The sequence below is a fragment of the Ostrea edulis genome, chromosome 3 (genome assembly GCF_947568905.1).
Source record: "Ostrea edulis chromosome 3, xbOstEdul1.1, whole genome shotgun sequence".
Lineage (NCBI taxonomy): Eukaryota > Metazoa > Mollusca > Bivalvia > Ostreida > Ostreidae > Ostrea > Ostrea edulis.
The window spans coordinates 40,542,285-40,553,768 of NC_079166.1; the positions used below are offsets into that span (position 1 = coordinate 40,542,285).

The 11,484-nt window shown below is 34.0% G+C and overlaps 1 protein-coding gene across 1 annotated transcript; it reads right to left on the reverse strand.

Moving 5' to 3' along the window:
* Nucleotides 1-259: 259 nt before the first annotated feature.
* Nucleotides 260-11,056, reverse strand: LOC130053443 (pancreatic triacylglycerol lipase-like). The gene is made up of 8 exons (XM_056160719.1): nt 10,975-11,056; nt 8,959-8,979; nt 8,553-8,594; nt 7,970-8,229; nt 4,204-4,423; nt 2,966-3,067; nt 674-787; nt 260-589 (listed from the first exon to the last, which is right to left on the reverse strand). Exons 1-8 carry the CDS (start codon nt 11,018-11,020, stop codon nt 351-353), a joined length of 1,044 nt encoding a protein of 347 aa, XP_056016694.1. The 5' UTR covers nt 11,021-11,056; the 3' UTR covers nt 260-350.
* Nucleotides 11,057-11,484: the final 428 nt, after the last annotated feature.

The following is an 11,484-nucleotide window of genomic DNA, read 5'->3' on the forward strand; positions in this document are numbered from 1 at the left end:
CGTTCACCTGATCAACAGAGAGGGTTCACGTGGGTCAACAGGGCATATTTACTCCTCCAAGGCACCTGAATCCACTTCTAGTGTGTCCAGGAGTCCATGCCGGTCCTACTCTTTGGTAATCTCTATAGGAGTATGATATTTTCTTAACCTTTTCTACGGGATAGTTTTGTACAATCCACAAAGAGAAAACTACCAATTTGCCAGGTTCACAGAAGCAGCAAAAATGGCGTTCTTAGTAAATAAAACATTAAAGAAAACGCCTGATGCATATAGTTTATTAAAGAAACAAAAAACATCGATTTAAGGAAATATTTCATGGGTCTGGTCTATAGATCTTCATATTGATGGATCTACTCGGAACCGTTTGTTCGACAGTACGGGTAGGCGGTGGCGGTAACGCCGTAGTACATTCCTTCAGATCCTTTCTTAGCATCATAACCCCAGAAGACACACTTGTTAGGACTACATTTAGACGCAAGAAATTTCATATATGTGCATTCACAGGCTCGGAGTTTACATTTGTCCGAGATCGACTCCACGTAATATCCTACAGCTTTCAAATGTCCACAGGCTTTGTGGAATGTTGCCTCTAGAATGAATGAAACATTATCATGAAATAAGATAAAGACCGTTCAATTGTTATCAGATGTTTAGAAATATAGAACTTTCTTACTTTTTAGAGTATGGATCTTAACAGGGTTTTTCGGGTTATAGGTACATCCTGGTTGTCTTCTTCCACCATTGACGTAGATATCAAGATGGCCGCATCTTTTCTTCATTCCATAACCTAAATGAAATGGAAGTTTACATCTTATCATATCAAGTAGACATCTTTATGTAGTTATACTTCACACTCATGATAGGACCATATTTATTAATATTAATGTGATGTAACACTTATACGGTACCAATTTTGATGTACCAGATGTGCATTTCGACAAATAATGTCTTCAGTGATGCTCAAGCCGAAATTTTGGAAAATCGAAATAACAATAAACTTCTGGGATCTAAAAGGAAAACTAGAGTGCCATAAACTGGAGCCAAATTCGTCCAAGGATAAGAGCTATGCATGAGGGAGATAATCCTTAATTTTTAAATGAATTTCTAAATTTTATCACAGCAATTAAATATACATCTGTATTTTCAAGTTAGTAACGAAGTATTTAGCTACTGGGCTGCAGAGACCCTCGGGGACTAACAGTCCACCAGCAAAGGCCTCGACCCAGGGTTCATAATGTAAAACTTATACGGTACCAAATTTGATGCACCAGATGCGCATTTCGAGAAATAATGTAATTTTAATTCTATAACATAATTTTTGAATTTTCTTCAATGAATATGATTGCATGATATACCTGCCAATTGGCATGTCTCTAGAGCTCTGATTTCTTTACAAATGATAAAAGATAAAGACATGCTTTGACTGTGTTCAGTTTGTAATAAGATGTGACTACTCTAGAAGGTCCAAAACATGGCCGTTATTTTATTGCTGTTGTTTCTGACAGACGTGAACCTTATGCAAAAAAAAAACAACAAACAAACAGAAAAAAACCAAAAAACAAATAAAACCCAGGATGTTGCATTTCAGGGGTCTTTAATACAGTAGTAATCGGGAATTTTCTTTAGTTTCCATGATGGATACCAATATCCTTTTTTGAAAAAAAATCGGTAACATTTGGAAAAAAAAACTAGACCTTATGAAAGAAAGTTACAAGCTTTCCTTTTAGCATTATGCCTCAATGAAAAATTATCTCATAAAATATATCAATTATCAAATTTTAATGGGCTTCCGATGTTTTGCCTTTTAAATCACTGCGTAATTTAAGAACATGTCATTATGATATCTGTTGGAAAATCCTGCTTTAGAATACCTGGTGGGTCTATTTCCGTAAATAAAATCATTTTACACAACCTTAATAACTGTGTTATCTTTGTAATCTAGTGTTATATTTTATTTGTTTTTATTCATACTTCTGGTATAACGATATGCAAGGTGAAGATAACGAACAGTGATCAATCTCATAACTCCTATAAGCAATACAAAATAGATAGTTGGGCAAACACGGACCCCTGGACACACCAGAGGTGGGATCAGGTGCCTAGGAGGAGTAAGCATCCCCTTTTAACCGGTCACACCCGCCGTGAGCCCTATATCCTGATCAGGTAAACGGAGTTATTCGCAGTCAAATAGATATACATGACACTAATTAAAGGGAATTTGTAAGGTATACAATGTAAGAACTTATTTTCGATGAATTTGTGCTTTGATAGAATTACAAATGTTTGTATTTTTCTTGGAGTCTCGAATGATCATGTATGCATGTTATGTTTATTTCTTAATTGACATTGATATGAAATTAATTGCTTTTCGTGATGTCACTGATCATTTACTAATTGACATTGATTTGAAATTAGATACTCTACTGGTGTATCTGATAAACGTGTCTAGAATTATCTAATGCGCATGTGCTGAGATGAGACATATACAACATACACCAAAAGAGCGTCAGAGGGACTTTTTCCCAGAAGAAAACAGGATTTTTTGTAAAGTAGAAATAATGTCAATTTAAACCAATCATAGGCAAATATATTACTAAGAAACAAAATTGTTTAGAAAACGTTTAGTCCAAAGAAAGTATGTAATCATATAACAAAGTTTAAATTCAGTGCATATAACCAAGTAGCATTAATCATTTAATATACTATATCAGAAAACGAAGTACATTATCTATACAATATTTGATGATAAATTAACGACCGCTTTTAAGGATATTCGGAAACACTAGTATATGGTCTAATTTTCTGTGAGTTTTATATTTGATAAGTCATTGCTATTCAATTTATAAAACCACAGAACTATCGTATCCAAAAGTTTTCTATAGATCAGCAAAAATTTTAAAACGTTTAATATTTCTGCCATATTCACGCAAGTCAACTAGGAAATGAACGAGCATTATGTTCTCACCAAACGGTCGCGCATCCGTGTGAATGATGTCTACAAATTGGGCGCTTTCTTTGTTGATTGCAAACTTTGAAGTTTCAAATAACGGACTGGCTGGGTCTAGACCTGAAAGAAAAAACAGAACATTTAATATTGATTGAATTTGATAAAAGTATGTTAACAATAAAAGTCGGTTAATTTGTTACAAATTTGGACAATATGCATTATATTCATGATGTAGTTAGTAATTTACTGAAATAATCTGAGCTTACCTGCAAAATGTAACATCATAATTTACACTGGGCAAATAGTTCGTTGTGTGTTTGTGGTGGTAACACTTCGTTTTGTGTTTGTGAAGGTAACACTTTGCTTTGTGTTTGTGAAGGTAACACTTTGCTTTGTGTTTGTGAAGGTAACACGTATAATTGTTTTGTGTTTGTGATGGTAACACGTTGTTTTGTGTTTGTGAAGGTAACACTTTGTTTTGTGTTTGTGAAGGTAACGCGTATAATTGTTTTGTGTTTGTGATGGTAACACTTTGCTTTGTGTTTGTGAAGGTAACACGTCTAATTGTTTTGTGTTTGTGAAGGTAACACGTTGTTTTGTGTTTGTGAAGGTAACACGTATAATTGTTTTGTGTTTGTGATGGTAACACGTTGCTTTGTGTTTGTGAAGGTAACACGTTGTTTTGTGTTTGTGAAGGTAACACGTATAATTGTTTTGTGTTTGTGAAGGTAACACTTTGCTTTGTGTTTGTGAAGGTAACACGTATAATTGTTTTGTGTTTGTGAAGGAAACACGTTGTTTTGTGTTTGTGAAGGGAACACGTTGGTTTGTGTTTGTGAAGGTACATGTAACACTTCCTTTTGTATTTGTGAAGGTAACACTTTACTTTGTGTTTGTGAAAGTAACACTTTCAACAAACCAAATTACCCTTACCACTACTGAGAAAAGGTATGGGGTATAGTGAATTGTTAAAGCTTAAGAAACAGTGAAAACAAAGGCTTGAAATTTCGGATTAAAGTGATGCATTATATTCTGTCATTGCAAAGACATGTTTGATCTATTTTTCGGAGGTTGACGGAATTTTTTTGCAACTATGTGTACTTTGATTTGCTCTTCGAATCCTCTTCTAAAGCTAACAAGGTTGAAAACTATATAGATAAGAAATCACTTTGATCATAAATGAAAGGATGTATAGTTAATTCAAAGGAGAAAAGATGCACATGTCTTAGATGCTAGGACCAGACTTTAATACCTACCTGTAATACGACCGATCTTTCCCTTGGAATGTTCCCCTGCCTCTGCAGCAGCGTGTGCTCCCAAGCCTTGACCGATGATATGAACCTTGTCCAACGGAATCTTGTTCTTTTCCAGGAATCTATAGACGTAAGCCCCGACAGTTTGAACGTTAGAGGCGGATTGAGCGTAGTTCACTCCCGCTCCCAAGGCCCAGTCAATCAGCAAAACATTGTTTTTCCTCTGAAAATAATCGATCTTTATCATCTCGGTTTTTTTTTCTTTATGGCTAATGATGCTAACATATGTTAAAGACTGGCCGGGATCAAAATTGAAATAAAAAAGGTTCATTTTAAAATCATATAACAAACGCAGCTTAGTATCTCCAAAATTCAACCCCCCGAAATTTTTCGGGATTGGTATATCGAAAAACTGAAAAGTGTTTGCTTGCAAACTTACAATTGAATAAAAAAAAATATGAAAGCGTTATAAACATTACTGATTATTGGCTTGACCTTTTAATCCCCAAACTTCATATTTTGTGAGTTATTGCATTAGAGTCAACGAAAATTCAACGGTAGAATTTTGATACTAAAAGGACATTTAGTTTGCATATATTAAAACAAGCATATACACGGCTGAGTTTGTGAGTATCATAAATCTGAAAATGTATTCGTCACTTATCTTCTCAACTGAAATGGGAACAAAATGTATTTGTGAAACACTGATGTCCGCATATGACAGCAAAAATAATTATCGTACCCATATGAAATATATGAAAACCCTATCACTTACCATTCAAATGTTATGGCTAAGGTAAATTTTTCAAAAGTAGGTCAAACGCCAAGGGCAAGAGGTTAACAATAATTTGCTACTAAACAAAAGGTCTTTTCAAAATATGAGAGCACTATCAAGATCCATTCAAAAATGATGACCACGGATATAGTTTTTGCGGACAGAGAAACAGACGGATAGACCCATTACGGGACATAAGATATGGTTCATTTTAACAATACTGTACTGTGACTCTTATTTTAGAAATTGTGAAGTCGGTCAATTGGTAGGGTAATTTCTCTCTGCATTTTGATCGAGATGTCAAAAAGGAACTTTTTAAAAAAAATGTGGCAAATCTCCTACGTATTTCCAAAATAGAATTACCAGAAGACGCTTTTCTGAACACAAAATCATTGCATATGAATTTATGTTCTACATGCAAATCGGATAAAATGTTCGATGTTTCATGTTTTAAATTGGAAGGTACGTTGGTTGTCTTATATGAATTTGTTGGAACTGTTTAGCAGAGGACTGTTCCTGTATGTAAGACGGTAATTTGTGCTACAGCGTAACTTTATAAATGGTGTCACACTAAAACATTACACCTAGTTTAAAGATTTCACACCAATTTATTCTATGAATGCAGCATTTAAATCATATTAAAAAACTATTCAAATTCGGTGCTTAATACAGAGACAGAAGATAAAGTCCCGGGTTAGAATAACAAAATGTGGGCAAAGTTGTCAGTCAGTTATGTGCAGGTGTTTGAATTTATCATCGCTAACCATTAAGGAATTTGATTGAAAATTCATTAGAACACATAAAATCAATTCTCTGGTTCAGAGAGGCCAATTTTCGCAAAAACAGATAAGGGAAGGCCTTTTCACACTTTCATAAGCAACAAAATAGATGATTGAGGCATTTGTTTAATCTCGAACTTGTTGGAAAAGAAACTTTAAACGTAAAAGTTATGTAATTGAATCATGAACACAGTAGACTTTCCTTATCTGGGCCACCAACAACAAAATTTTAGGCAAGGTCATCTGAACTGGAGACTGCAGAACATGTCTGTAACAAATACATAACTGACTATAAATGATTCATTCGGAACATAGGCCATGTTATATTCCTTCGATTCGGATATACTATGATTAAAGAGTTAAGGTGTATAGCTCTAAATATAGGGTATCTAAGGTCGCCGTGAGAAAAAATCCAACCAATCAATCACGTGATTGAAAATTCTATTCTGTATTCTAGTATATTCGCACAATCTTCATTATATTGTACCACTAAACAAAATGTTTGTTCATTGCAAGAAGCAATTAGAATGTGGAACTTTAAATATAATTTTTAAGTGGAATGTCTTACCCTAATTCGTAAATTGAGTTCCACAATAACTTCAAGTTACTGAAATTGTAAAACCTTCTGCACACTCACTATCACAGCCATTTTGACAGGTGCCCAAAAATGATGAAGGACCCAAAACAATTTAGAGGCTCAAATATAAGTTTTCATCAATAAGAATTCAATATAGTACATACATTATGCTGATAACAAGACTTTATCAAGGTACACAGTTCTTATTATGTATATTTTTATTTAAACCACATTAACGTAGGTATTTGGCGATTAATGTTCATTCACATGTCGATTTAATATATTCCAGTGAACTTCAAATAAAGGACACCACAGAGTCATCCAGTTCTCCTTCATACTTTCATATTTTATTGAAAGTAGATATCAACGGCAAACTGACAACTCAACTGTATGACAAACGGGATTATTTCAATTCTCCATCGTCAACTTTCCCTATTTATGTAGTAATATTCCGTTATCACCTCCATATGGTGTTTATATCTCTCAACTGATTCGTTACGCAAGAGTTTGCTCTGCGTATGGTAAGTTTTTAAATCGAAGCAGGCTACTGACAAACAAGTTGATAGTGCAGGGGTTCCAACAGTCTCGTTTAAAGTCAGCATTTCGAAAATTCTATGGTCATTATAACGAACTAGTTTGCCAATACAACCTATCATTGGGTCAAATGCTGTCTGACGTGCTTCGTGCCGATTGTTAGACCGTTCTTGGCACACTGATTTTGACTACGGATACCTCCGCTTACAATGTACCTGATCAAGATATAGGACTCACGGAGGGTGTGACCGGTCAACAGGGGATGCTTACTCCTCCTAGGAACCTGATCCCACTTCTGGTATATCCCGGGATCCGTGTTTGCCCAACTTTATTTTGTATTGCTTATAGGAGTTATGAGATTGACCACTGTTCGTTATCTCCACCTTTCTTGTAATAATGAAGTCAATCTATGTATTAGATACACTGGTTAAAGTGACTGTGCTAAGTGAAAGTGCAGGCGGTTTTACAATTTTCATTTACTTGGAGGTAATATTACAGATCCCTGTTTATGAATTGGGGTAGGAAGTTTTCTACCTTTACTCTTTATTAGTAAATATGAATTAAATTGATACACTGGGCTGTGAATCGGAAGTCATAAACATGCAAGTCTAGTCGGTAAATAGCTCTTTTGTTGTAACGATGTCTGACTTAAAATAAAGATTATTTTATTTGATTTGATTTGCAAGTGAATTTCAAATGCAAGACGGGAAAATTTAGAACGAATGCGGATTTTCCCCCAGATACAACAGTCTATTACCAATTTTTTATTTTATTGAAAATTCGATAAAATCGGCAATGCGGCAACCTCAAAACGAATACGTGCGGTCCTTAAAACCGTAATATCAATGCATATGGATATGCAATACCTGTATGAAATATATCATATGATCCAAACATGATGTCTGTTTAGAAATAAACATTTTTGGTTTCATATGAATACAATACAATTTGATTTGGTATAAATACAAGTAGCTAATTGATATTTAGACGTTCTCAACAAGTTAAAACTCGGCAGGTGAACATCTTTCTGTTGTAGTTATGATAGCGAACCAGTGTTTGAAAAAATAAAGAATACAGATAAATAAAGAAATGAAATACTTCTACCTGTCTAAGGGTGTCTGCAAGGTTTCGTATAGCCGGAAGTGACGTATCCACCAAGTAGCCATGGATAATGACGTCAGTCTCTTTGGTTCGATCAAAACTCTTCGGTAGGGCAGTGTTCTCTGATATCTTATCCACTCCTTCAAACCAAACATTTTTCAGCTTCATTTCCTCGGGGCTCTCTGGTCGTTTATTGAAGCGTTTGCTCATACACATCTTGACTGCCAAGATTGCAAAGCATAAACTGGTCGCTCTGACCATTGCTGATTTGCAAAGAAAAATAACAATGTACAATGTATATGGCATGACAACATTAATGAGTAGACTTTCGTAAATCAAGACGTTAATAATCATTATTGAATTTTGTTTAAGGAAACTATAATCAAATATGACATCAATTAACAGAATGAAAGATATATCACTATATTCAATTGCACATTGTATATAAAGGGGCTGGTAGAAATACTACTGAAAGGTCGAAAGGAAACAGATAAAAATATAAGAATACTTCAGTTGAGATCTCTCTTGTCATTTAGCAGCTGTCGAAGAGATGGATTTCATGTAACAAATGTGTTTAACAGGTTACCTGCATTGTTCATATTGGATGACATACTGGTTTCGTCACCACCTGAAACGGCACAAATTTATTTTAGTAAATCATTGGAATTTGTTTCTATTTAGCAAGATTACGAACACGGATAAATTTCAAATCATACAAAGAATTCGGAATTGATAATAATTGGGCAAACATGGACCAGACGTGTGATCAGGTGCGTTGGAGGAGTAAGCATACCCTGTTGACCGGTCACACCCGTTGTATTTGTTTTTTTTTATTCAAAAGGGAAATCATTCCACAACCTCTGCATGAATTTGATAGCCGTGAGTAAGTCATTATGATGAGCCTATCTGTAAAGTATGCAAGTGCCTAATTGTATTTCATCACTTTAATTTTACGCGAAAAAATACAATAAAACTTGTAAATTCATACTCACGTTTGCCAACTCCACTACAGACTGAAAAAAAAATTTTTTGCTTAAAACAGTTGTAATATTTTGATGCTTGATTATATAAAGAAAAATTAAACCTAAAAGTCAGACAAGTTTAATTCATTACTCAGTGATTTCTATATCTCTGAATCTCATGTAACTGATTTATATATATATATATATATATATATATATATATATATATATATATAGAGAGAGAGAGAGAGAGAGAGCAATTAGATATACATCCGTATTTTCAAGCTAGTAACGAAGTACTTAGCTACTGGGCTGTAGAGACCCTGATAAATTATTCTATATGGCTTCCCATTGTTCATAAGATTTAAGAAATAACGTCAAAAATTCTTGAAATTTCTGACCGCCTCAAAAACGTTTTTATAGATATGCCCATAGTGGGTTTTAAAAGAGACAAAAAAGTTCAAAGGCATTCTGGTACATAACAAACACAATAATCTATTTTTTAGAAAAGAAAATTTATGCGAGCTGTGTGGTGCTGAAAAGTGTACTTTATGTCAATATGTCATTAAAACTATAATCAATTTGAGGACTGCAACGGTAACAAATATATCAAAAATTATATCAATTGTAAATCCAGCAATGTAGTTTATGGAGTGTTTTGCAAAAAATGCAACAAAATTGTATATGTGGGAGAAACTGGGGTAACTTTATATCAAATGCATGTTTTGAATTTGTCATTTATTAGACGAGAAACTGATGACCCTGTTGCTATTCATTTCTATATAGATTGTCATAGTATTGACGAATATTCTATAATAGGAATTGAAAAACTTTACAAAGATAACATTTATCGTCGCTTAGAGAAAATGTATGGAAGAAAAAATTGAATACTTATGTACCATTCGGAATAAACAAAAGGGAACATTTTTGTCTCTAATAAGTAATACGAAGAACGTGTTATAATAACTGATTTTAACAATATTGATGTATTTACGATTAACTACTTACTCTAATAAATCTTGGTTGTATTCACGTAGGCCAGAAGCGAATTGCTTTGTGAAGAAACATGTCCTAAAATTTTGCTACATTACTTACCAAATATTTAATTATACGCATAGTCATATTTCAAGATGTGTCCACGAGGTCGGGTGAGTATTGTTCATTTTATTATTAGACTCTTACCTTTTTCAAATGTTTTTCGCGCAATATCAACTTCGACGTTACTTTTCAATGGTATGATACTTACTGTGACGTCATAGTACTTTTGTGTATGCAGTCTTGCATTACGTTGCTATGACAGATAAATATGCACCCAGGGGTGATAACCCTACTCAGACATGATAATTTGTGATGTCTCCCTGCTAAACAGTCCATAATAGTTTTATTATCCTGAAGAATGTGAACGTTAAAAAAACTATCACACATTTATTGACTTGTACCATGTATCCGGTTTTTTTTTTTTTAATTTAAAACGTCAACATATTCGTAATAACTTTCTCTGCAGAAAATTCTGATAACTTTTCAATAGTTTTCGAGGGGTGAAATCAATGTTACCCTCAACTACATACATTATTTTTTTTTAACTCAATGTCATACATTTATTAGATATATATATTAACGAAAGCAAAACATTGAGGTTTGAGAACGTTAAACGAGAGAAAGATTTCAATTGTGACGTCACAGTAGAATGACGCAAAAACATAACGTCAAACGTAAACATTTCGTAACGTATTTCAAGAGAAAAACGTAAACATGAAGTGAAATGCAAAATTGCATTAGAATGGAAATGTATTTCTTTTCGATTGTTATTTGTGACCGTTAATGTTGACGCTGAAGTTTATGATTTACGATCCTGCATATTTTCAATTATTTTTTGATAGAGCTTTCTCGCTTGTGCCATTAGAAATTATGTTATAAAGGGCGACAACACAGTTGTCACCCTGCGCGTGAGGGAGACATCACGAATTGTCTCCCTCTACGTGACCAGCCCTCAACCAATGAAATTGACTGTATTATTCAGAAGGATAATAGCATAAAATATCTTACTGGCTCCGTGGTGACAGTGATAACCATGAGATGAATGTTGTCCCATGTTGCAATCTTCAGAATCAGTATCCCAGTGCGTACTTCATGATGATTCGGAGTTTTTATACTTTTAAACCATTGATTTCTTAATTGCCATATGTTCATCAGTCAATATTAAAGTGACAAAGCAAATGAAAAGTGATAGTACATTATTTACTTGATGACAACTGTTAAGGTACCATAGTACAATAGTATTTCTTATCAATACTGAACTTGTCAACTATGTAGAGATGGCATTTTGAGATAATATGCGTGCATGCATGTTTGTTTTTGGAACATGAGAAAGATAGTTTACACGTGCCAACAATGCCCTTTTTGTTATTTTCCTCGCAGAAATAATTGTACTTCAGTAGAGTTTGTCAAGTATTTTAAAGTATATTGTAAATAAAGGATACCTACAAAACAGAAAATAGATCCGTTGATACTCTTCTTCAAATGTACGCGACAAAGAATATTTTTAAAAAGACAGTC